Source organism: Garra rufa, unplaced genomic scaffold (assembly GCF_049309525.1).
Source record: "Garra rufa unplaced genomic scaffold, GarRuf1.0 hap1_unplaced_156, whole genome shotgun sequence".
Classification (NCBI taxonomy): Eukaryota; Metazoa; Chordata; class Actinopteri; order Cypriniformes; family Cyprinidae; genus Garra; species Garra rufa.
Window position 1 is genome coordinate 6008 of NW_027394431.1, and position 27769 is coordinate 33776.

Consider the following 27769-nt stretch of genomic DNA (forward strand, 5'->3'; position numbering starts at 1 on the left):
ACATTTTCCTTACAAAAATTAAATACAACATGAACAGGGAATGTGCAAGGACACTCAAATTTAATAAATTGAAGCAGACTAATGAAAAAATGAAAAGAAAATGAAAAACTGTGTGTATGAATTTGCGCAGATACCCATTGTACAGCAACTTTAATTTCTGTCACAGACGTCTTTCTTTGAGTGAGTGAATAACACAGGCGGGTTAAGGCCATGCTGTACCTTGTTTAGTCAGAGCATCTCTCAAGGCTGGAGTGATCATCTCTCGCCGCTCCTCCTCTGACTCGCTCTTCCTCACTCCATTCTGCTTTGACAGCTTCACCCTCTGGGAGTCCTCTTCATCTCCCTCCATCCTCTGCAGCACATACAGCCACAAAAAAGAAAAAGACACATAAAAAACCTCATTCATTCACATAACCTAGTCACAGTTACACAACCAGTGGCGGTGCGTCAGAGGAACTGATAGAGGCTGAATCTCTATTTTTATTCAATTTACTTAGTAATTTGCATAACTTAGTAAGAGTTTTAATAATTTTTCTGTCAAACGAAGAAGCCTACGTGAGTTTGTACAATACCTTAAAGTAGGTTGTTCAGCTGACAACAGTAAAAGTACATCTAACCAAAACAATTCCACGTATTAAATATACATATTTAGGGGGGCGAAGGAGGTTTACAATTTAACATATATCACATCACACTTTTAAAAACTCCAGAGAGTTTAATTTCATTTTGAACTGTAATTGATTTCAGAAATTAAAGGATAGGAAACAGATGTTGCTTTGAAAATGATGGCACCATTGGGAGGGTTTAAACAGAAATGACACTTACAGCCATATGGTTCTGATGAAACGCACTGATGAAGGTTTTGGACTACCATCACTGACCTTCAGCGCTCAGGCGCACTTATGTGAACAGACTGCATAAAACTTTATTGCGATTCCAGACTGCACAGGATCCAGAATATACAATCAGCTGGAATCAAGTCTGACTTATAGTTCCTGCTCCTTTTGCCTAAATGTTATTATTCCATATTTCTTCCCAAGTACATATGGCAGTATTAGCAATTTTTTCCACACTAAAAGGTCACAGACAGTCTGGCTTCAGATTCAGACACACTGCTGCATATGGCAGATGAAGGGAATCATCAGGCAAGCTGGACGCCATAGGTCACATTAGATGCTCTACACTGGATATTCAAAGGACGTGTAAGAAATCTGCAGTATTTATAACCAAGGAGTGTCAAAAAATATATATACAGTCAAGCCCCGAATTATTCATACCCCTGGCAAATTCTGACTTAAAGTTACTTTTATTCAACCAGCAAGTATTTTTTGACGAGAAATGACACAGGCTTCTCCCAAAAGATAATAAGATGATGTACAAGAGGCATTATTGTGGAAAAAAATATTTCTCAGCTTTTTTTTTTTTTTTTTTTTTACATTTGAACAAAAAGTGGCATTCATTGGGAACAGCTGTTTTAATCAAATCAACAGGTGAAAAACAGAAGCTCTCTGCTGTTGGTTTGTGGACAGTCATGGCTAAGACAAAGGAGCTAACTGAGGACCTGAGGCTGCGCATTGTGGCTGCTCACAAGTCAGGAAAGGGCTATAAGACCATATCTAAATGTTTTGAAGTTCCAGTGGCTACAGTGCAAAGTATTGTTAAAAAATACAAGATTGTGAAAAATCTGAGAGGACGTGGTCGGAAGCCAAAAGTGACACCTGTGCTGGCCAGGAGGATAGTGAGAGAGGTAAAAAAGAATCCAAGGATCACCACCAAGGCCATCCTGATGAATCTGGGCTCTGCTGGTGGCAACATCTCAAGGCAGACAGTCCAACGGACACTGCACACCGCTGGGTTTCACGGACTCAGACCAAGGAGGACACCACTTCTCCAGATAAGGCACATAAAAGCCCACTTGGCCTTTGCAAATCCTCATCTGGACAAAGAAGACGACTTCTGGTCTTCTGTTTTATGGTCAGATGAAACAAAATTTGAATTGTTTGGCCACAATGATGTAGCCTTCATTTGGCGTAAAAAAGGAGAAGCCTTCAACCCTAAGAACACCATCCCCACTGTCAAACATGGTTTTGGGTTCAGGGAAACTAATTACAGTAAACGGCACCATGAAAAAGGAGCAATACATCAGAATTCTCAACAACAACATCAGGCAGTCTGCAGAGAAACTTGGCCTTGGGCACCAGTGGACATTTCAGCACGAAAACGACCCAAAACACACAGCAAAAGTGGTGAAGAAATGGTTTGCAGACAAAAACAGTAACGTTTTGCAGTGGCCCAGCCAGAGTCCTGACTTAAATCCAATTGAGAATCTGTGGAGGGAGCTAAAGATCAGGGTGATGGCAAGGAGACCCTCCAACCTGAAAGAGTTGGAGCTCATCGCTAAAGATGAATGGGCAAAAATACCAGTGGAGACATGCAAAAAGCTGGTCAGCAATTATAGGAAGCATTTGATTGCTGTAATAGCCAATAAAAGCTTTTCTATTGATTATTGAGAAGGGTATGAATAATTTTGGACATGCCACTTTTTGTTCAAATGTAAATAAAAGATGAGTAATTTTTTTTCCACAATGATGCCTCTTTTACAGTGTCTTATTATCTTCTAGGAGACGTCTGTATCATTTCTAATAAAAAAATTTAAAAAAACTTGCTGGTTGAATAAATGTCAGAATTTGCCAGGGGTATGAATAATTTCAGACTTGACTGTATATATAAAATTGCTAAGTCCAACATAAAAATCCAAACATAAAAAAACCCACAACCCCTAAACAAATAAAAAATAAATACAAGACAAACAAAGACAAAACAAATCCAACCAATAACAAAAAAAAAAAAAAAAAAATCAAGTAAAACAAACCCCAAACATAAACACAAACAACCCCCTAAAAATATATAAACCAAACAAAAAAAACCCAAAGACAAAAAAATAAAAAAAATAAAATAAATAACAAAAACAACAACACAAATCAAAACAACAAGACAAAACCAAGTAAAACATAAAAAACAAAAACAAACCCCCTACATTTTTAAAAAAATGCATAAAAAAAAAAAAAAAAAAACCTAAACAAAGACAAACAACTTACTCATTCCTGGAGTTTATTCAATCTTTCATGTAGGGCTTCTATTCCTACAGCTATTTTCTATATTTATTTCTATTTTTATATTTATACACAACTCCACCCCATCAAACTGTCTTTGCTTTGTTTTGCGTTCCAGGACAAAACTTTGGGGTCCCTCAACATCCGGGCTGAGAAACAGGTGCTAAACCAGTTGCCGTTTCAGTGTTTGTTTTTCTGTGACTTTGTTCATTTGTTCCAGAGTACACAATGTCCCTTGAGCAAAATCCAACAAGAAGAGCGGGTGGAAGGCACCAGGTGGGGTTGGATTGGCAAGCGGACATTATGCCCTTTCACAGCGAGATCTGTCGTGGAACTGCCACGCAGAACGTAGAGTTGACTAGGCTGCAATCTGTCACCCAAGATTCATCTCGTCGTCGCTGCGCTTTCGTCCTTGCTGCAGCGCACCCCTCCTCCTTCAGACTGACAGAACCGGAGCAGCTCTCTTCAGCTGGAAACGCTCCATTTCCCACAAACCACCCATGCAAGTGACAGCGGTGATGCAGGCAGTGGCCCTGCAGAGTTCAGCCTGAGCAGCTGACACATTGAGACTGACAGCCAGCCAAAATGACGACAAGCCGCTCCGGCTGCTGCCCGTCCCACACGGGCCGATGTGGCCGTGGGACAATGCCTGTCCACGAGCTGTTATCTCAATTTCCACCTTGCTAATACTAAGCAGTGAAAACATAGCCTCAATCCACACCTGCACTAAATCTGTGCATGGCATTAAAACATGTGCTCTAAGGTTGTATTGGTTTGTATATTAATTTTTTGTTTAATCCACACCGACTCAGCCGACTATCAGGATAATGTCTCACATAGGAAGAATATGGAAGCCCATTTCTGCCAATGAATAATAATTATTTTTTTATTTACTGCAAATTTTTAAATCACAATTATGAATTTTTTCGCACGTTTTAAACTTTATCTTGCAATTCTGAGAAAAAAAGTCAGAATTGTGACTTTGTCTTGCTATTCTGTTTTTCTAAGAATTGAGTAATATAAACTCACAATTGTGTGTTATAAAGTCAGAATTGAGAGTTATAAAGTCAGAATTACGTGACAAAGTTGCAATTGCAATAGAGTTAGAATATAAACTAATCACAATATAGATATAAACTCGTAATTTTGAGAAAAGTCAGAATTGTGAGATTTAAACTGCAAGATAAGCTCGTTATCTTGTGAGAAAAAAAAACAGACTTTGTCTAGCAATACTGACTTTTTTCTTGCAATTATGAGTTTATATCACGTTTTCTCAGATCTGCATGATATAAACTCGCAATTGTGTGTTATACAGTCAGAATTGAGAGTTATGAAGTCAGAATTGTGTGATACAAAGTTGCAATTGCGATAAAGTCAGAAAAGCAAGATATAAACTTAATTTTGAGAAAAGTCAGAATTGTGAGATTTAAACAATTCTAAAATATAGTCAGAATTTGCACTTTATATCTTGGGATTTTTTTTATATTGGGGAACAGGCTTCCATAGAACACAGCTATGCAAACACAAAAAGTACAATTTCTGGTGGAACCTTTCTGGCTTCAACAGTTGCATTACCTTTACGTTTAGATTATATATATTAAAAAAAAAAAAAAAACTCTATTTGTTTTGTTTCACAGAAAAAAAACTCACAGGTTTGGTGAAGAGCGACTTTTAAATTTTTGTGTGAACTATTCCTTATTTAGAGAAGGTAAGAGGCACTTGGTTTTGGGACTGGTCTATACACAGATTATTACTAAAATGGATTTTGGTAAGGGGTCAACAGTCACTTATTTGGTTTTAAGAGGTAAGGATAGACATTGTCATCTGTAGAGGACATTTAATTGTACAGAAATCTCTAAAGTGTATAATATATCACCTACAATTTGATCCATTTTTCTAGAAATTCTATAATATACCGTTCAAAATTTTAATTCAGTAACATTTGGTTTAAAAATGAATAATTACCATTAATTCAGCAACAACTCATTAAATCGACAATTAGGCTATAAATTTTATAACAGACCCTTATTTCACATACTGTTATATTAATAAATGTTTCTTGAGCGGCAAATCAGCATGATTTCTGAAGGATCATGTGACACTGAAGACTGACGTAATGATGCTGAAAATTCAAGCTGTGTGTCACAGGAATAAATTAAATTTTAAAATATATTCAAATTCACAGTCATTTTAAATAGTTGTAATATTTCACAATTTTTGATCATATAAATGCAGCCTTTGTGAGAAAATTTGTTCACAAAAAAGAAAAAACAAAAGAAAAAACAACAACCCCATACTTTTGAATAGTTGTGTACACGAGCCAAAAATCAATTTGTGCCAATAGTTATGACTACACTAAAATACAGATAGTATTTCAGGGCCATTTTAAAAAGGAGCAATGTGCAGATTTTATACCACAAGCAGCACCACACAAAACTGCAAAAATAAAAAACGCTTTCAAAAACATTTTTGCTATTATAGAATAAAACTTTCCTAAACTCACACCAGTGGTCTAGACAATGTAAAAAAAAAGTAGGGCCACTCCAACAATGCAGAAACTGCCACAGAGCCGTACACACATCAAGCGAACATATAAATGGCTTATGCACTGCATCTGCACATCAAGCTGGGATAGGTCCAATTATTTCAAATTACACTCATTATCTTTAAGGTCAGAAACACACAGGGGCAGAAATCATTATTAAGTTCAAAAATAAGAAATGCACTTCTATTTATAAATCACAACTAAAGCAGTGCAGATCACACAGTAATGCAAGGTCAGGTGTCTGCATCAGTAAAGCCAAGATACAATATGTCTCTGATGCCATCTGGAGCCAAAGCGGAGTAATTCTACATACGCAAGACCCAGATCTACACAAACTCCACACTCTGTATTTTATAACAGTTGACATTATTCCAGAGTGATTAATAAATTATTATACTCCACTAAGAATATGAATTATGCATGCATCTAATAATGTCTATATAATGCATATAAATAAATAATATGCAGAGAAATTCAGAAGAAACTCTTTCAAAACATATTCACTCAGCAAAATCAAACAGAGCAGAGCAACTGAAGATGTGAGTGAGTGAGTGAGTGAGTGAGTGAGTGACAGAATCTAACAGATCTTATGTTTCTCCTCTGAGTTAAAGATGAGATATACTCCTTGCTCCTGACCTCGGTGAACGTGAAACAAATTCAAAGCCAAACAAACCAGTTTAGCTGGATCAACATAAAAGCAACAAGTGTTTGCTGACAGTAAGTATTTTTACATGTTTGCCAATATGGTTGGGCGTTGAAAGGTGACTTGAGTAAAAGTCAGACAGATGACACTTCAGTCAATGAATTAGAAAACGTTGACGTTTCAAATTTGAAATACGGTAACACTTTATAATAACTATCCGTTATAACTAGTTAATAGATCATTAATAAACTGTTAGTTAATGGGTTATAAATGACTTGTTAAATAGCAGTTAATAGTTTGTTAATTATTTATAACTGTGCCTTATAGATAGCCAATAGATAACTTACAAGCTGTTAGTTAACAAGTTATAAATGACTTGTTAACTGTATTTTAATGATTTATAACTATACCTAATAAATTAGTAATAGATCATGGACAAGCTGTTAGTAAATTACTTACTAAAGACTTGTTAAGTATCAGTTAATAGTTTATATATGTTATTGGGACGTTATTCTAAAGTTGTAACTATTCTTCATTTATTAACTGTTAGTAAATGAGGAATAGTTGCAACTTTAGAATAACGTCCCAATAACATACATAACCTAATAACTAACACTTAACTAATACATTAACTCACACTTTACAGATCAGTTGTTCATAGTTTGTTAACCATCTACTAATAAAAGTGAAACATGGTAGAACAGCAAATGGATCGCCGCTGGTTCACTCAGTATAGAGGGTCCAAGGTGTGATAAAACATGTTCATATCAATAATGCCAATGGCTAGATTTTTATTTATTTTGTTTTCATGTTTAGCACAAAAAGTGCCCAAACCTCAGAAAAGCCTATGGGTGGAACAAGGTTGAGGTACAAAAATTGTGTATTTTAAATATCACATCAAATTTCTGTAGCTTGAACTTGTTCCATCCATTGGCTGTTCTACAAAGTACAAAGTCACTGGTATTAGTAGATGGTTAACTATGAACAACTGATCTGTAAAGTGTGAGTTAATGTATTAGTTAAGTGTTAGTTATTAGCTTATGTATGTTATTGGGACGTTATTCTAAAATTGCAACTATTCCTCATTTACTAACAGTAAATAAATGAAGAATAGTTGCAACTTTAGAATAACGTCCCAATAACATATATAAACTATTAAATGATACTTAACAAGTCTTTAGTAAGTAATTTACTAACAGCTTGTTCATGATCTATTACTAATTTATTAGGTATAGTTATAAATCATTAAAATACAGTTAACAAGTCATTTATAACTTGTTAACTAACAGCTTGTAAGCTATCTATTGGCTATCTATAAGGCACAGTTATAAATAATTAACAAACTATTAACTGTTATTTAACAAGTCATTTATTCCTCATTAACTAACAGTTTATTAATGGTCTATTAACTAGTTATAACGGATAGTTATTATAAAGTGTTACCTGAAATACTATCTTAACACAGCTAATTGTGCAGAAACAAATACAGTGGTGTGAAGTGTTGGCCCCCTTAATTAATTTTTTTGCATGTTTGTCACACTTTAATGTTTCAGATCATCAAACAAATTTAAATATTAATCAACAATAACACAAGTAAACAACATGCAGTTTTTGAATGAAGGGTTTTTTTATGAAAGGAAAAAAAAAAAAGTCCAAACCCACATGGCCCTGTGTGAAAAAGTGGCCCCTCCCCCCTGTCAAAACATAACTGTGGTTTATCACACTTGAGTTCAGTTTCTCCAAAGAAATTCAGGAACAAATGAGAAAGAAAGTAATTGAGATTTATCAGTCTGGAAAAGGTTATAAAGCCATTTCTAAAGCTTTGGGACTCCAGCGAACCACAGTGAGAGCCATTATCCACAAATGGCGAAAACATGAAACAGTGGTGAACCTTCTCAGGAGTGGCCGGCAGCGACGACTCATCCAAGAGGTCACAAAAGACCCCACAACAACATCTAAAGAACTGCAGGCCTCTCTTGGCTCAGTTAAGGTCAGTGTTCATGACTCCACCATAAGAAAGAGACTGGGCAAAAATAGCCTGCATGCCAGAGTTCCAAGACGAAAACCGCTGCTGAGCAAAAAGAACATAAAGGCTCGTCTCAGTTTTGCCAGAACACATCTTGATGATCCCCAAGACTTTTGGTAAAATACTCTCTGGACTGACGAGACAAAAGTTGAACTTTTTGGAAGGTGTGTGTCCCATTACATCTGGCGCAAAAGTAACAGCATTTCAGAAAAAGAACATCATACCAACAGTAAAATATGGAGGTGGTAGTGTGATGGTCTGGGGCTGTTTTGCTGCTTCTGGACCTGGAAGACTTGCTGTGATAATGAAACCATGAATTCTGCTGTCTACCAAAAAATCCTGGAGGAAAATGTCCGGCCATCTGTTCGTGACCTCAAGCTGAAGCGAACTTGGGTTCTGCAGCAGGACAATGATCCAAAACACACCAGCAAATCTACCTCTGTATGGCTGAAGAAAAACAAAATGAAGACTTTGGAGTCCTGACCTGAATCCTATTGAGATGCTGTGGCATGACCTTAAAAAAGCGGTTCATGCTCGAAAACCCTCTAATGTGGCTGAATTACAACAATTCTGCCAAGATGAGTGGGCCAAAATTCCTGCACAGCGCTGTAACAGACTCATCGCAAGTTATCGCAAACGCTTGATTGCAGTTGTTGCTGCTAAGGGTGGCCCAACCAGTTATTCAGTTTAGGGGGCAAACACTTTTTCCACATAGAGCCATGTGGGTTTGGATTTTGTTTTCCCTTCATAATAAAAAAACTTCATTCAAAAATTGCATGTTGTGTTTACTTGTGTTATCTTTGATGAATATTTAAATGAGTTTGATGATCTGAAACATTAAAGTGTGATAAACATGCAAAAAATCAGGAAGGGGGCCAACATTTTTTCACACCACTGTATAAGTGGCAAACTGTGGCATTTAAAAAAAAAAAATGTTTGTTTGAACATCACAACCAGCTGAAAACCACAAAAAAATTAAGCTTTGAGAATGTTTTTTTATGCACAAAGAAAAACAAATAATGAGTTAATCCTGAACGTGCGCTGAAAAAAATTGTTGAATTAGGGGTGTGCGATATGACGATTTTTGATCGTGGATTAAAATGATTAAAATGTCTCCACAATCTGCTTTTCAATACATATCGTAGTATCGTGCTACAGTGTGTCTCCGTCTCTACGTATATACTGTACAACACGACATACATTTACTCATGGGACACTGCACTTATTCGCATTCGCAATCACAAAAGTACATTATTTGCATGTGAAAATGTATAGTCAATGTATAATTTATGTATATAGTGTATATAGTGTTTTATTTTTATATTTGTTAATTAAATTTTTTGAATGCTACTGAAAAATACACCTACTGTAGCTGAAAATTAAAGCACTGTTTGTTTAATTTGTATATTATGTGTATTTGTAACATGTAGCCTATCTTTGTTCTTATTTTTTAATAACAAAGATAAAATAATGACAGATTTTTTCTCTTCGCCCACTTTGGCCTAAATATCTGCCATCCTTTTTGTTTTATTTTTGTATATTAAGATTTTGGTTTTAAAATAGGGAAATTAGTTTGGTTGTACTGCTCAGGAAACTTGCAAAATAGTAAAACCAACATGACAAACAATCCTGATATTTCTGAAAAAAAAAAAAAAAAAAAAAAAAAAAACTACGTTGAATAAAGTGAAGGGTTTTATTTTGCAATAACAACTGGATGGATGTACATTATCCTGCTTATTACAAGGCTGCTTGCCATAGAACTAAATAATTAGACACAAAATATTGATAATATTTGAGTTGAAGAATTTGAACGCAAAGCTTCCGTAAAGAAAGCTGTTACTGGCAAGTGGCAAGTTCAAACTAGACGGCATTTCACCACATGAATAATTATGCCAATAAAAGACACCGATTTAAGATTACACCGTTTTAACATCTTTCCAGTTTGTTACAGTGAGGGAAACAATTATTTGATCCCCTGCTGACTTCGTACGTTTGCCCATTGACAAAGAAATCAGTCTATAATTTTATTGGTAGGTTCATTTTAACAGTGAGACAAAAAAACTGAAAAATGCATTTTAAAATAAGTTCAAAAATATATATTTGCATTTTAATGAGTGAAATAAGTATTTGATCCCCTATCAATTAGCAAGATTTCTGGCATCCAGGTGTCTTTTATACAGGTAACAAAATGAGATTAGGAGCACTGCCATTAAGAAAGTGCTCCTAATCTCAGCTTTGTTACCTGTATAAAAGACACCTGTCCACAGAAGCAATCAATCAATTAGATTCCAAACTCTCCACCATGGCCAAGACCAAAGAGCTGTCCAAGGATATCAGGGACAAGATTGTAGACCTACACAAGGTCTACACAAGATTATTTGCAAAAGGAAGAAACACAAAATAACTGTCAATCTCCCTTGGTCTGGAGCTCCATGCAAGATCTCACCTCGTGGACACACCTTGCGCCAACAAGGTCCCCCTGCTCAAGAATGCACATGCACAGGGCTGTCAGAAGTTTGCCAATGAACATATGAATGATTGGAAATGGGTGGTGGATGGGTATTCCAGCATGACAATGACCCAAAACACACGGCCAAAGGCAACAAAGAAGTGGCTCACAAGAAGAACATTAAGATCCTGGAGTGGCCTAGCCTGTCTCCAGACATTAATCCTGTAGAAAACCTGGAAGGAGCTGAAGTTTCGAGTTGTCAAACATCAGCCTCGAAACCTTAATGACTTGGAGAGGATCTGCAAAGAGGAGTGGGACAAAATCCCTCCTAAGATATGTCAAAACCTGGTGGCCAACTACAAGAAACGTCTGACCTTTGTGATTGCCAACAAGGGTTTTGCCACCAAGTACTAGATCATGTTTTGTCAAACACTTATTTCACAAGAAAATAAATGCTCCTAGCAAGCAAATAGCGCCAACTGCAGTTACCCAGATGAGCCTGTGTTATTAGTTTTTACCGGTTGTTATTGGGGAATAACATCCCTCAAAATGTGGTGACTGACCAATTAGAATAGAGTATTTCACAGCTGTGTATTAATATAGGACAGGATAGAGATGACAGGAAGCGAAGTGAGAGAAAGAGGAGGAGGACGGGATCAGGAAAGGTCCTCCTACCGGGATTCTAACTCTGGAAGATGCCCGTAGCACAATGGCGCTATATGTTGGCACGCTACACACAAGGCTATCAGCGCCAACATGCTTTGTGTTTTTAGGGGGTTTTCACATATAATACACTTTAATTAACCAAACACAGTTCAGTTAGAGTGAACCAGCTACAAGTGACTTATTATTGTGTTCACAATGCAAGTGGACTAAAAAGGGAACTCAACTGAACCACAAATGGACCCAAAATTAATTGTATTTTCTGCAATGAAAAGTACATTTTATTTGATCATTTGGGGTGTTCACATATGCTTGGTATATCGCCCTGAAAACACTTTGAGTGCTCAGATGCACTAGGTGTGAAAACACCCTAAAACAATGCATCAAAAGTAGTGTAAAATGTATCTCAAAATCTCTGCATTCCCCTGTAGCCTTGCTGTTTCTGAACACAAATGCTTTTATTTTTGCTAACTAATTATACTACATTAAGGCATTAAACTACAAGCCTAGAATATAAATCAATAACGCTATTAAATCCATCATGTTATTTCAAAACCCCATTTGCTCTCTCCTGTAATTATCTGCCAGCTGACACACACTTACAGCTTCTGGGATATCGTTTGATCTGTGTATCGGGAACATCACAATCAACTGATTGCTTGAGCTGCAAGCCACATTTCTAAAAACATCTTCTGAGGCTGTTAAAATCCTGAAGACATCCATAAAGGGCTGTTGCTGGATTAAAGGGGGTTGGGATGCTCTCGGCTCTAGCGCTCGCAGCCTCTCTGTTGCGAATAGGATGCGAGAGAGAGTGTATGCGTGTGTATGGGGAGATTTGTCTGCGCTTCTGTCTCATGAATCACTCCTGCACACAGGCCTGTAGAGTGGGCGTCAGTGATCACAGTTCACGGTTACGTAAGTCCTCCCAGCAGCCTGCTGGAGCTGCTGTCTGCTGTGGCAAACCATCTGCCACTCAGTCTCCTTCAATGGAGGCATTGCCGGTGTGTCTCTCCAGCACTCTGTCCTTTTAAAGAAATAGTTTGCCCAGCTCTGTCATTATTTACTCACCCTCATGTCAGTACAAAACCGTTTGGTGTCATTTCTTATGGTTTCATGCCACACAACGACTACTCAGAGATCACATCATGCTCTAAAATAGTCCATACTATGCCTACGCCACATTCCATGTTTTTTTTTTTTAGATATACGCATGTACTTATAGATACTTGTGGCACTTTGGACCAAGACCGTGCACAGTGATTTTTATGTTGATAGGACAAATGGTTCTGTATTTATAGCCATTTCAATTTTTTTCCCTCTTATAGCACCACCAAGGGGCATAGCTCCGCAGATTGAGCTCTTACATAAGTGTTCTGAGTTTGGTGAAGATATATCATTCTATTCTGGAGTTATAGCCATTTTACTAAAAGGGGCATTGTTCCTTTCGAACGTTTTGGCGTCTTTTTGTGATGGTCGAAAGTTTGACTCTTTTTATAATTAATTCACTCCAGAGAATCTTTCTGCACTGGTTTGGTTCTGATCAGGCGAAAAACCTAGGACTACTTCGCAAAAGTGCGTTTCAAAAATCCAACATACTCAAAAAAATGTCCAGGCTCCCGACTGAATCTGGGCGTGAGCCAAGAATTTCAAAGACATAAGACACTTGAGCTTGCGACCGACGGTTTAGGAGTCATGAGCGATTTTGTACTTTTGATCGCTGTAGAGCCCCCGTCAGGGCAATTGGGGTGAGCCTATGTCACGTTGTCGGTGGCGTGAGTACCACCAACCCACCAAGTTTCAAGTCTCTACGACTTACGGTTTGGTCTGCACAATCAGATTTATGTGGAGATTGTTAGAATGGCACTATGCAATTGAACCACTAAAAAAACATCATACAGGTTTAGAGTGTGAGGTAAATAACTATCCATTAAAAAATTGAGTAAACACAGTGGAGCTGGTTGTGTTTTGTTTACCTTGGCTTTCTTCATACGATTCATCACATTCCCAAGGTCCTCCATGTCGATGACGGAGCCATGAGACTTCTCTTCCTCAGTGGAGGACTCTGCATCACTGCTGGACTCCATCAGCTCATCCTGAAAACCAAAAACAGCTATAAGCTTTGGGGGGCATATCTATATTATATCTAAACCATGAAATGATACACGTGTCCAGGGAAGTGAACCAGTGGCCCCTGCAGCTGTACGATTGTACATATTGTGGGCACCATGAGCCCTTTGACTGACCAGAGAAATGTTTTTCCTGCAAATATTTCAGTAGTTATTATGTATGTCTAATATTTTTTTTAAGTGAACCAGTGATGCCAATCATTTGTGACTTAATCATTCTTTTGAATCGGTTCTTTCTCTCTAATGAATTAGCTAACAGGTTTGTAAAATGCAATCTCAACTGATTCACATTTTTTGGACCACTCTCTCACTGAATCTTCAGAAACAATTTTTTAGGCAGTAAAGTATCAAGATACTTAAAGGAGAAGTTCACTTCCAGAATGAAAATTTACAGATCATTTACCCCCTTGTCATCCAAGATGTTCATGTCTTTCTTTCTTCAGTCATAAAGAAATTATGTTTTTTGAGGAAAACATTTCAGGATTTCTCTCCATATAGTGGACTTCTATGGTGCCCGCAAGTTTGAACTTCCAAAATGCAGTTTAAATGCAGCTTCAAAGGGCACTAAGCGATCCCAGCCGAGGAAGAAGGGTCTTATCTAGTGAAACAATCGGTTATTTTCTAAAAAATACAATTTATATACCTTTTAACCTCAAATGCTTATTTTGTCTAGCTCTGGGTGTACTCAGTGTATAAAGAAATTAGATAAGACTCTTATTCCTTGGCTGGGATCGTTTAGAGTCCTTTGAAGCTCAAAAACCTTATTTCTTTTCATTGAAGAAAGAGAGAAATAAACATCTCAGATGACATGGGGATGAGTACAATATCAGGAAATTTTAATTCAGGAACTAATCCTTTAATATTTACATAAATGCTAGACATAATCTATAGAAATCAAATAAAAAAAAATTCCCTCTGTGCATACCTGAGGAAATCCTGCATGTACCCCTGAGGTGATCATATTAAAAGTCAACATGTCATGGCAATAATGTTGGGCTGGATTTGATCCATCAGGATTTAGTGGGATATAATATTATTGGCTAAACTTGTCCAAGTCACCACCATGATACTAGGTGCATCTAGGTTAGCAGGGGTGCTCTGGGTGGTGGTTTACCATGAAAAAAAGCCCTCTATAATATTGTGGTCTCTAGATATGGCTCACCTCCCAGCTTCTCTGGATTTGTGGGAAAAATTGCAAGTTTGATAGCTTAGAGAGTAGGCATGTGCACCACGACTAATTTCACTAATATTTAAATAGAAATGTAGTATCTGACTACTTGACCAGTCTAACCAACACTCATAAGACAGTCTGTATAAGTCATCTTTTTGAAATCAAAAAGAGACGCAAAACAGTTCTGCTGTGGCTTTAAAACTATTTTGTTGACAAAATACAGCAAAAACAGGAACTTGTGTCTAAAATGCAAGTCACTTGATATCAGCAATCATGCTGATATTTGGAGAAAAACGTGACTCTTTGTGTGATATTAACTATATCAGACATATAAATATAAATATAAAAGACAAAAGCCATACAGGGGCATATTTTCCTCCTTATCTTGAATTTTGGGGGAATTATACAAGTATTTCACGCAGTGGCAGCGTGAACTCTAAATGTGCTCTAAAAGCACAACGAATGTCGTCTAACCTACATCTCGCAGTGTGTGCATGCACTCTCTGGGTTTGTTTTTGTGATATACTCGATAATGTCAAATCATATATCGTTTAAACAACAATTATGATATTTTCGTAAATTATATATATATTGCACACCCCTACGCTGCGCTGTTTATTTGTGTGCAAGTTAGGCATTAGCAGACATTTGTTTTATTTCGTCTGGCTCTCTAGCAAGTTCTGAAAGCGTTTGATTCATGGCCTTTTAGGAACGAAATCCGCAGCCAGCTCAAGGGGAAAAATGGGGCCAGTTTTGATTTCATGTCCCCTTAAGGTTATTAAATGTTATTATTTAAAGACTCAAAGGAGTTTAACCTCATGAGAATGCGGTTTCCTAAAAGTGTTCGAGTAAAGAATATAAGATGGACATCTAAGAGAATAAAATTTCAGTAATGTCACCCCTGCTGTTCAGATCCCATTTACATGAGTGCACCACAGACTGCAGGGGAACAATCTGCTCTCGGGATGTGCAGCGCGAGAGCTGTTACCATGACTACATGTGTTCAAAGACATCAGAGAAGAGGGCTGGCTTGCCTCAGAGTTGTTCTTCTCAGCGATCGAGTGGCTGTCCTCTGCCTCCTCCTTATGTTTCTTCTTATTCTTGCAGCTGCCGTTCTTGCACTTGCCAGAACAGGCTTTCTTTTCACCCTTGGCTAGAGCCTGTAATCGGTTCAGGAACTTCGTTTTCCAGGCCTGGAAGTCGGCCTGCACGCTGCCGTGTCGGCTCTTCACCACATTGCAGTCGCCTTCTCCTCTGGTCATGATTCGGGCGCCACTCAGCATCCACAGCCACTTATCTATGTTCTTACTGACCTAGATAGAGAAAATATATTTAGTGTAAGATTCAACAATCCCATCAAAAATGGAGTGAAAAATGCTGTCTCACCGTGTTATAATGACCGACATAAACGGAGTTCCCCAGCCCAAAGACAGCGTATCTCATTCCCTTCAGGTAGGTTTTCCCATATCGGAAGTCTGTGGAGGCTTCCTCAAGCCATTTACAAAACCATTCGGCACTCTCAGTGGGCTGCCCGTCTGTGTATGTGGCCACCAGGAACACACAGATCATCTTGCTTGTGCACTAGAGAAAAATGATAAACATTAAAGGAGAAGTTCAGAAATTTCCTGATAATTTACTCACCCCCATATCATCCAAGATGTTCATGTCTTTCTTTCTTCAGTCGCAAATAAATTAAGGTTTTTGAGGAAAACATTCCAGGATAGAGGACTTCAATGGGGAAGGAGCAAATTGCAGTTTCAATGCAGCATCAAAGAACTCTACACAATCCCAGCCGAGGAATAAGGGGCTTATCTAGCGAAACGATTGGTCATTTTCTAAAAATACAAATGTATATACTTTTTAACCACAAATGCTCGTCTTGCACTTGCTCAACTTCATGCATTATGTAGTAACGTTGGAAAGATCAGGCATGAAGTAGGCAGAAGTGTTTACAAAGTGAATGTGCACAGAAAGTCAAATGCCTTTTGCAACAACAACAACAAAAAAAAAAGGTAAAACAACAATGCTGGACAATTTTGAAGTTGGAGATGAAGAACTACATGCATGTGCATCTCAGAGCTAGTGCAAGATGAGCATTTGTGGTTAAAAAGGATATAAATGTTTCTTTTTTCTAAAAATGGCTACTCGTTTCACTAGATAAGACCCTTATTCCTCAACTAGGATCTTGTAGAGCCCTATTGAGTCCAATTTGGACCTTCAACCCGTTGGCCACCATTGAAGTCCATTATATGGAGAAAAATTCTGTAATGTTATCCTCAAAAACCTTAATTTATTATATCTTGGATTAGTAAATTATCAGAAAATTTTTATTCCAATCCTTTAAGAAATATTTAACATGGTACTCTTGGAATCAGCTCTCTACTAAGAGCACTAAACGTGTCAAATGTCTGGATCTTAAGAAAAACAAACTTTTGATTGTGTGGCAAAATATGAACTAGACATTTCTTGACAGATTCTGTTATTTACCCAAACTGTTCCCTGAATAAACCATGCTATATTTATAAAAAGGTTATTGTTAACTAAAACCATAAAAAAGTACTTAAAATGATTTAAAAAAAAATACAATAAATAATAAAACTAAACTAAACTAACTAAAACAAATAAAAATTAATACCTATATAAAAATATTAAACATCAATACATTAAAGTGAGAAATCTAACTCAAAATATTATCAAAAACTTTAATAGTATATTAATGACGCTGAATAATACTGCTCGCAACACTGGAAAAACACTGCAAGTAACAAAACTCAAAAGCATTTTGAGTACAAAAGTCATTTAAGAAAATGAAAAGAATAATGGGTAAGACTTTATTTTACAGTCTCTTAACTAGTTGCTTATTAGCATGCAAATTACTAGAATATCAGGCATTTATTAGTACTAATTAAGCACATGTTAATGCCTTATTCTACATCCCTAATCCTACCAAATACCTAAACTTAACAGCTACCTCACAAACTATTAACCAACTTTTGGAATTTATTGAGGGAAAAGACACAGTTAATAGTGAATAAGTGCTCCCTATTCTAAAGTGTTACCGAATTACGTTACTACATTCTTAATACTTTTGCCCCTGGTTTCACAGACAAGGCTTAAACCTAGTCCCATACTAAAATGTAAATCTGAGCTGTTTTGACTGAAAGAAACTTGCACTGACTTATCTTAAAATATATCAGTGCCTTTGTTTTGTGTCAGGACGCACACTAGTAACGTTGTTTTCTAAGGCATGTTTATGAAAATTACTTAAATCTCCTAACTGAACTATGGTTTAATCCTGGCTTAGTCTAAACCCTGTCTGTGAAACCGGGCTTTTGGAGTTTTAATATTTAAGCTCTGTTGAAGTAAAAGGCTGGGAAATCATTTAACATTCAGCTCAGGGAGAAGTATTGTGATTAACCGCCAGCCAGAAGATCTATATTCCCTGTAAATGTTATTGTGGTAAGTGGTAATTGAAAGATAGGAAGCTCACAGTAATTCCTGTGATACTCTTAATGCTGAAAGTGAAATAGTTATTCAAGCATGACAGATCCTGAAGTTTAAAATCATCCATTTCTACCTTCTCGACTCCATGAAACTGCAAGAATTTTTTTTTTGAAGAAGAAGAAGTTGAAATTGATCAGCCTTTATGGGGCGAGTGAAGCACAAATTACGCTCACCTCCTCAGCCAGTCCGTCCTCTGGGTCATACTCTTTCATATCTACAACCTCACACTGGATCCCCTGAGCACTGATGTCTTCAGCCAGCTCATTTGCAAAACCCTAAGCAGAGTTAGAAATGGCAGTTTACAACCACATCACACATTTGCATGTAATTATTTCAGTCAAAAGATTTTTAATGTTTTTAATGAAGTCTCTTCTGCTCACCAAGCCTGCAATTATTTGATCCAAAATACAGCAAAAGCAGTAAAAGTGTGAAATATTTTACTATTTAAAACAACTTTTCAATTTGAATGCATTTTAAAATGTAATTTATTTGTGATCAAAACTAAATTTTGGCCATCATTACTCCAGTCTTCAGTGTCAAATTATCCTTCAGAAAGTATTCTATTTCTAATATGCTGATTTCCTGTTCAAGAAACATTTTTTATTATCATTATTAATATTTAAAACAGTTGAGTACATTTGATGTTAAACAAATGTTAAACATCCAGCTTTAAAATCACAGGAATAGATTACATTTTAAAATGTATTTAAATAGAAAACAGTTATTTTAAATAGCAAAAATATATATTTAAAAAAAGGGTTCTGTTTTTTGTACTTTGCATCAAATAAATGCAGGCTTGGTGAGCAGAAGAGAATCCTTTAAAAACAAAAATTAAATCTTACCATTCAAAAACCTTTGACTGGGAGTGTATAAATAGCAAAGAATGAATTGATTTAATAAAAATGCAGTAATATTAAAAATATTTTTGAATAGGAACAGAATTTAAAAAAAAGTGTTCTACTTGAATATATTTTAAAATGTAACTGATTCCTGTGCTTTTGCAAAGCTGAATTTACTTTACTCCAGTCTTCAGTGTCACATGATCTTTCAGAAATCATTCCAATATGCTGATTTGCTGCTCAAGAAACAATATTGAAATATTGAAAACAGTTAAAATATCCATTTTAGCTGTTGAAAACTGCTTTATATTTTTGTGGAAACTAAGATTTGAAAATTATTCCAAATTGAAATCTTCGGACCATTATAAATGTCTTCACTAGCACTTTTTTAATCAATGTGTCCTTGTTGACTAAACATATTACTGTATTTATAAAAACAGCAGTGTATTATGGTTTTGAATAATAAGCAGCACAACTGTTTTTAACGATGATAATAATAATACGAGATGTTTCTTGCGCAGAAAATCAAATTAGAAATGATTACTGAAGAATCATGTGATACTGAAAATGAATAATAATGCTGAAAATTCAGTAAATTCAATCAATTTCACACAAAATCCATAACACTGTAATTATATTACATGATTTAATTATAATATTTGTAAAAAAAAATAAAAAAATAAAAAAAGAGGTAGCAATTTTAAGGAAAATAAATCCAGCATTGGTGAGTATAAGATATTCCTTTACAAAAAAAAAATGAACTCCAATCTTTTGACCACCAGTGTTTACAAACCTTCGCTGTTCCGGTCTGTGATCCGTAGAACACTTTGACCCCAGACACATGAATGACTTTTTCTGTTTCAGGTGAAAGTTCCTGCTTTTTCACTGATTTATGAAGCAATGGACTTACAGGGTCGGGCGTTTTTTTCTATGAAGAAAAAAATAAAATCTATTAAGTTGTGTTTATTAGCAACCAATTAAAAAAAATAACAAATAAAGTACAGAAACACTTTTAAAACAAAGCACAGACGCTTTAAGAGTAAACACACTTAATTACCTTTTTGAAAAGCATGTTCACAGTAAACCAGACTCCTATGAGAACAGCAGCAGTAGTGTACACATATAACCTGTTCTGCCACACAGACAACAGGCAGCTCTCAGTGAAATCCCAAACATCATTCAAAGCACCTGTGAAAGCACGGGGATATAGTTTGCACACTTGACTTGTCAGGAATTATATAAACAAACGACATATATAATTGAGACTAGTTACTGAGGTGAGGAGATAAACAATCGATATAATGCCTCAAAACTTAGTGAGCTGCCTATCTACTCAGAATCTTTAACGTACTATTATATTAGCGTTTAAAAACACTGAAACTTAAAAAGGCGCCAGGGTTGTCAAAGAACGCTGTCTAACGTTAGATAGGAAGCTTACTAGGTTTTGAAACACAGCCTAACGCAAAACTCGTACGATCCAGCACATTAAGCATGCCGTGCAAAAATGACTGCATGTGCATTTAAAACAATGTTAAACTACGATCTATGATTAGCATTAGTTCTGCTGGTTATTAGCCATGCATTGCAATACAAACCCACCTGGCATCTCAACGCAGACTGCAGAATAAAGCAAACACGATAACGTCGCTAAAAACAACATCTTCTGTCGTTTACCAAACAGGCGGCAATGCTTATAAATTTATAACAATAGTCAGCCAAGGATATAACTTCATACGTCGCATATAAATAACTGGCTAACTTTACGGATGCATGTCGAAGGACGCCGCCATATTGTTATGACAGGAATGCTGGGAAAATGAGGTCATCTTAGGGCATTTAACCCTCTGTGTGAGTCTTTACTGCTTTTTCATTTCTTCTGTTACTGTTGTGAGATGTATATATTTGTATTAATATGTACATAATTGCGTAATTTAACAAAAAGTGAGTCTTTACAGCTTGAAATACTAATACGTATGTAATTTATTTAAATCATGTAATGAACAATATGTTTGTTACTCAGTTAATTTCACATAAAACAAATACATTTCCATTCTTAATAGTTTATTCAAGTTTTAAAAATTCCACTTAAATACAAACAACTTTATTGCAGATTGTTTCACATCTCACTTTGTACTCCTTTATTAAAAACAAAACATGTTCTGCATGTTGTCTGATAATACGTAAGATAATAAACAAATTAAAGATGGATTATGATGTAAGACACATTATTAACATAAATCTCCATATTTTCTAAAGAATATGTCTGTTGACTTTCGTTGACATTTCTACCAAAATCACAGACTCTTAGTATTTTGCTGGGTTTTGCGCTTGTGACGGACGACTGCGAGCGTAGTCAAAAAGTTTCCTGCAAACAGAATCAGAAAGCAGAAGCCACACATGGACACCTGCAATAAAAAGGTCAAGGTCAAGAGGTCATTGCAACTTCAAGATCACTGTCTTCATTTATTTATTATTCATAATCTTACGTAAGTGGACCCAGCTTATTATTTTATTTTTATCATGATGTTGTGAAAAGGTCTACAAAACGGGACTGACCTGCCATTCTTTACTTTCAGGCATCCGAGCCAGTCTGAAGAGAGAAATACTGTTCCAGAGCTGCCAGAACTGTGACACATCGACCAAGACATACAGTTAATTATTACTTTCATTAGGTATTTTATATGCTGTTCTATTTTCAAAGCGTTATACTTTAAAACATGATGAATTAAGCTTTGATTTTATTTATTCGATCCACCTTTTTCTTCCCGTAAGAGTAGGTGCAGCAATTTGTACATTTTGTGGGTCTGGCTTCTGGTCTCATTCATGTCCAGCTATTTTTTACTGTAGAAAACAGCTTGTTTTGCTGCTTGAAATTGCAAATTGGTGTGTCTTACTGTATTATTTTAATGTATTATCTTAATTGTGAACACACTGGTTTGTAGTGCAAACAGTTTTACCATTTATGGCACGTTGTTATGTTTCTCGTTATTTCCCAGTAGCAGATAATGAACCAGAAGTCTCACCCATAGGCTTACTTTAGTCAATCTGCAAAATGTTAATTATTTTACTAAAATAAAAGGGATCATACAAAATGCATGTTATTTTTTATTTAGTACTGACCTGAATAAGATATTTCACATAAAAGACGTTTACATATAGTTCACAAGAGAAAACAATAGTTGAATTTATAAAAATGACCCCATTCAAAAGTTTTCATACACTTGATTCTTAATACTGTGTTGTTACCTGAATGATCCACAGCTGTGTTTTTTTGTTTAGTGATACTGATGTTAATGAGTCTCTTGTTTGTCCTGAACAGTTAAACTGCCTGCTGTTCTTCAGAAAAAATCTTTCAGGTCCCACAAATGATTTGGTTTTCCAGCATTTTTGTGCATTTGAATCCTAGTTTCCAACAATGACTGTATGATTTCGAGATCCATCTTTTCACACTGAGGAAAACTGAGGGACTCATGCAACTATTACAGAAGGTTCAAACGCTCACTGATGCTCCAGAAGGAAAAAACATTCATTATGAGCCAGGGGGTGAAAACTTTTAAACTGAATGGAGATGTGTACGTTTTTCCTATTTTGCCTAAATACCATATTTTTTTCCATATTTTTAGTTTTCACCCCTTGGCTCTTAATGCATTGTGTTTCCTTCTGAAGCATCAGTAAGCGAACCTTCTGTAATAGTTGCATATGAGTCCCTCAGTTGTCCTCAGTGTGAAAAGATGGATCTCAAAATCATACAGTCATTGTTGGAAAGGGGTCAAATACACACAAATGCTAAAAAAAAAAAAAAAAAGAATTTGTGGGACCTGAAGGATTTTTCTGAAGAACAGCGGGCAGTTTAATTCAGGACAAACAAGGGACTCATGAACAACTATCAATAAACAAAAAAAAACACAGCTGTGGCTCATTCAGGTAACAACACAGTATTAAGAATCAATGGGATGTAAACTTTTGAACGGCGTAATTTTTAACTATTCTAATTCAACTATTATTTTCTCTCATGGACTAGATGTAAATGTCTTTTATGTGAAATATCTTATTCAGGTCAGTACTTAATAAAAAATAACATATCATATTTCGCAAAATAATTAACATTTTGCAGATTCTGAAAAGGGGGGTGTAAACTTTTGACCTCAACTGTATTCTTACATGGCCCAGGAAGAGAAAGGGAAGAAGGAATGTCAGTCCCCGCCACATCCACGACTGAAATCCCTCTGTGTAAACAAAAAGCCATTTAATATAAATCTTTACACTGTCAGATTTTTATTCTTTAGAGACCCAGCAATCCTTACCAACAGTCAAATCTAAGTTGTGTCTTTCCCCCAGTGCTTTTAGCCTGTAGAGACACCCACTCTGATAGTAGTACTGAAGATACTGCACAAAGCCTGTGAGAGAAAGTGAAATGTTCGCCTTTAGAATCACTCAGAATTGAAGTGTTGGTATCTTTCCCACAGCAGATGTTTTACAAGGTGGTGTATGCATGAAGAATTTGTAACTTACTTTGATACAAACAATAGGCCAGAAATTGGTTCCTGAAATACTGGTATGTTTCACCATCTGGCCTACATATACAGTACAACAGCTTACAATTTACAATCCAGTTTCGTTCAAAGGTACATTACACTACAAAAACAGCATGTGAATGACAATTCGTGTTGACTTTAAAGCCCAAACATAAGTAGGTACAGTACGTCTGATATAAATAGTTTGAAATGACTCACCAGGTTAGCATGACTCCCGACAGAAAGGTGGAAATGTAGTGGTGGAAAACCCACCAGCCTTTAATCCTAAAAAATTCAAGGGTTTTCGAGTAGAGAAGGACCTTGAGACAGTTTATTAAACCCATTACTGATCAAACATTTCTAGTCTGACAGCAGCACACATCTGTCATATCTTATGACAGTTTCTGACCTGGATCCATTGCTGATGAGGATGCTTTCACGGATCGTCAGTGTGCAATAGTACCAAACCAACACGAAGTTAAGAAGGGCATCCACAACTCTACAGACATTAAACAACAAAGGCAGGCATGAAATGGGATGTGAGAGGAAACTTGTCAGCCAGACCTGTGTGAACTCAGTTTTACCTGTAGCTGATGAAGAAGCGACAAGCGAAAGTCAGCAGGAACAAAGTCACAGTCACATACAGCTTGAACGTTTCATACTCGTCTTTGTATTCAGCTCTGCAACAAAACATTTAAGGTATAAAATGAAGTATTACACTACAAGTAATAAATTGGGAAGCAAAATGTATTTAAGATTTCAATAAATTAGCTATTATTCTGTTTTAAATCTATAAAATCTATTTGCCAATGGTTCCTCCTGATATATTCTCTGAAAACAAGCAATATTTTTGAGATATTTTTGTGATTTTTCATTTCATCTCTTCTGCTCACCAATTATTTATTTGATCCAAAGTACAGCTAAAACAGTAAAATTGAAATATGTTTACTATTTAAAATAATTGTTTTCTATTTTAATGTATTTGAAACTGTAATTTATTCCTGTGATCAAAGCTAAATTTTCAGCATCAATACTCTAGTCTTCAGCGTCACATGATCCTTCAGAAATCATTTTAATATGCTGATTTGCTGTTCAATAAACATTTTTTATTATTATTATCAAGTTTATTTTCTTCAGGATTCTTTGATCAATAGAAAGATTCAAAGATCAACATTTATCTGAAATAACCTTTTGTAACATTATACACTATACCTTTCTAAAGCTTTGATTCAGTATATATATATTTTTATATATATATATATATATATATATATTTTTTTTTTGATAAAGAAATTATAGAAATAAATACTTTTATTTAACAAGGATGCTTTGAATTGACCAAAAGTGATGATAAAGACATGTATAATGTTACAAAAGATGTTTATTTCAGATAAATGCTGTTCTTCTGAATTTTCTATTCATCAACTAAGCTGTTTTCAACATAATAATGATAATAAATGTTTTTTTTTTTTTAGCATATTAGAATGATTTCTGAAGGATCGTGTGACTGGTGTAATGATGCTAAAAAATCAGCTTTGAAATCACAGGAATAAATTACATTTTAAAATATATTCAAATAGAAAACAGTTATTTTACATAGTAAAAATATTTCAAAATTTTACTGATTTTGCTGTACTTCAGATCGAATAAATGCAGTAAAGACTTGTTAAAAAACATTAAAAATCTTACTGTTCAAAAACTTTTGACTAATAGTGTATCTTTTTGGTGCTTACTTGGCCTCTTTGGTAGGAAGGTTGACATTCACACTCCCAAGGACAAGATTGAGATAAATCCTTGAAAAGATAAGCAAAAATAGCATACAACATGTATCAGATAACAAAGCTTAGTTAAAACAACCTTTCCTTTAAACAATCTTTCAGTACCCATTTTTCTTGGGAAGAAATGCTTCCATTTGAAAGATCTGGCTCGGCATATTTTGGATTTGATCTTTGGCCTTAATAACCTCATTCTTCTCCTCCTCAGTCAGTCCTTTATCAAACCTTCAATTGGGGAGCAGAAAATGCACATTGATGAGCAACATTTATACTCAATAAATCTTCAGCAGAACAAAAATGACACATAGTATTTACTTTTTCAAAGCTTTCGAATTCTCCTTCAACGTCTTTTTCTGTCGCGCTATGGAGGAAGCAAAGCTCTTCTGAAGTTTGGAGACTTCCTCTAACTTCTGGAGGTAAAGCCGATGGGTCTCCTGAAGACAGAAATGCTTTATTTAGTTGTCTATTGTGTTTTATAGACATTAACGACAAATTCACAAAGATAATTTACTACCTGAAGCTGCTGGAGGTCTTTCTCCTGAGTCTTGCATTCTCGAAGGGCTGATGCAAGTGCTGTCGACATGTAGAACTTTAGCAGTGACTACAAGTCTAACCAGTTTCCAATTTCTTAGATTACTAAGCAAATCAGTAAAACCCAACTGTGATGGAAACACAGCAATGATTTCTATGCAGTATCTAAAGAGAGCCCCAGTTTAAAAGCATTTCAAATGACAATCTTGTCGTTTATCTGATTTCTTAGCGATTGCAATGTAGGCTTGAACTTTGTAGTGAACTTTGACAGACCAACCTGACTGACCTTTGACACACTTGGTTGCTTGCACTTCATAGGAAGGGCTACATATTTAGAGCAACACTGAATTTTGACATGTGAGGGGGAAAAAAGTTGCGTCGTGTTTTTACAGGCATTTCATCACCCGTCTAAATAGATTATTACTTTAGAGAACAGAGTCTAGTCATTCATTCTGAAGGCTCATGCCTTAGTTGCATAACCCATTAATCCCTCATAAATGCCATTGATGTAAAAGAACACTTGCTGAGTTAAAGAATGAGATCTTGAACTTTAGTCGAGAGATAACAACACCTTGCCAGCATTCAGGTGAAACATAGAGAATTTGGTTTTAACATCGGTACACTTTGGTATCCCGTTTATTTAGTTCCCATACTCCCATAATACTACCGTCGTACAATCTTCAAAATATCGTTTGTGTTCAACCGAAGAAACTGGTACATAACAACTTGAGGGTGTCTAAATGATGACATAATTTCATTTTTGCCAAAACTATCCCTTTAATCGCCTTCTTTCACTGACCACTTGTTGTAAAAGCAAACAGTTTTTTAAAATTTGTTTAAAGCGGAATTAGGACACGAAGGACTTTATTTGTCCATGAGCATCCTCTTGCGTTCACTCGCGTCATTAGACGCGTGTAGCGCGCATGCGCCTTTCTTGTGACTGTAGTATTATCATTGACCCGAGCAATATGTAAACTGCGCAGGGGGATGGCCTGTCAAGAAACATTGGACTGCAAGCCCATGGGTGGGTTTATAGAGAAATGCATGACGGTGCAAATACAGAAGGAACTTATCTGACTGACACTACATGTCCTGCCTGAAAGCTTCACTCGGCTTTCTTCTGATCGCTGTTGAAGTGCGGCAGCGGCGGCAACAGCGGCTGGCCAGCGGTGCCGGATGATACCGGCCGGTGTGTTGATTTCTGCAGAGACTGTCGCGCTTCACGTCACTTTTCAATGAACTGTAGTTATGTACTTGGCTTTAGAGAATTGACTTGCTTGTCCGACTGATAAAAGTGAAAATGAGCGCCGCGGTTTATGTTTTATCCACGGTTACCGGATATGTGCTCACCTCGGCGCTACTGCTCAAGTGTCCGTCACTGCTGCATCGGCGAAAGAAAGAAGCCTTCAGGAGCAAACACATCTCACATCGCGGTGGTGAGTGACAAACGCTGCTTTTATGGTTTATATCAACTGTACAGCAGTCTGAGGCTTTTCATTTTCGTTTATCCAATCAGTTTTTTTTCTTTGTAGTCCGATAAAACCTTTGTGAGGTGTGATGCTGACTAGATAGGGAGCTCACTAGGTTTTGAAACACAGTGAATTCGTAAGATTGCTGTCTGTAGCCTCAAGCCATCTACTTAGAACATTTTTGGCTTTTACATAATGAAAATGTTTTTTAATCTGTGAGATTTCACAATAATTTCATGTTGGGTCAGTGTTGGTTCAGAGGGTTCACCATTGACTTTATTGACTGGAGTGTGGAATGTGAACTCTGGAATAATGTAGAAACTACATACAGTTCTCACATAAACTGTAGTAATTAGTAGAATATCAAACGCACATACCAAGTACTGCTATAAAATGCATTT

At 36.2% G+C, this 27769-nt stretch overlaps 2 protein-coding genes across 2 annotated transcripts; both read right to left on the reverse strand.

Annotated features, from left to right (window-relative positions):
• Positions 1-219: 219 nt before the first annotated feature.
• Positions 220-20861, reverse strand: LOC141316763 (S-adenosyl-L-methionine-dependent tRNA 4-demethylwyosine synthase TYW1-like; the record flags this gene model as incomplete). The annotated part of the gene is made up of 8 exons (XM_073832827.1): positions 20679-20861; positions 20137-20267; positions 19873-20007; positions 18414-18515; positions 16123-16317; positions 15771-16049; positions 13413-13532; positions 220-352 (listed from the first exon to the last, which is right to left on the reverse strand). Coding segments are annotated over exons 1-8 (1156 nt in total), but the record flags the coding sequence as incomplete, so codon positions are not given.
• Positions 20862-21041: 180 nt separating this feature from the next.
• On the reverse strand, positions 21042-26690 carry LOC141316764 (transmembrane protein 120A-A-like). Its single transcript, XM_073832828.1, has 12 exons — positions 25883-26690; positions 25684-25802; positions 25477-25593; positions 25327-25386; positions 24178-24273; positions 24003-24092; positions 23813-23878; positions 23592-23653; positions 23384-23476; positions 23241-23305; positions 21636-21704; positions 21042-21484 (listed from the first exon to the last, which is right to left on the reverse strand). Exons 1-12 carry the CDS (start codon positions 25949-25951, stop codon positions 21374-21376), a joined length of 1017 nt encoding a protein of 338 aa, XP_073688929.1. The 5' UTR covers positions 25952-26690; the 3' UTR covers positions 21042-21373.
• Positions 26691-27769: the final 1079 nt, after the last annotated feature.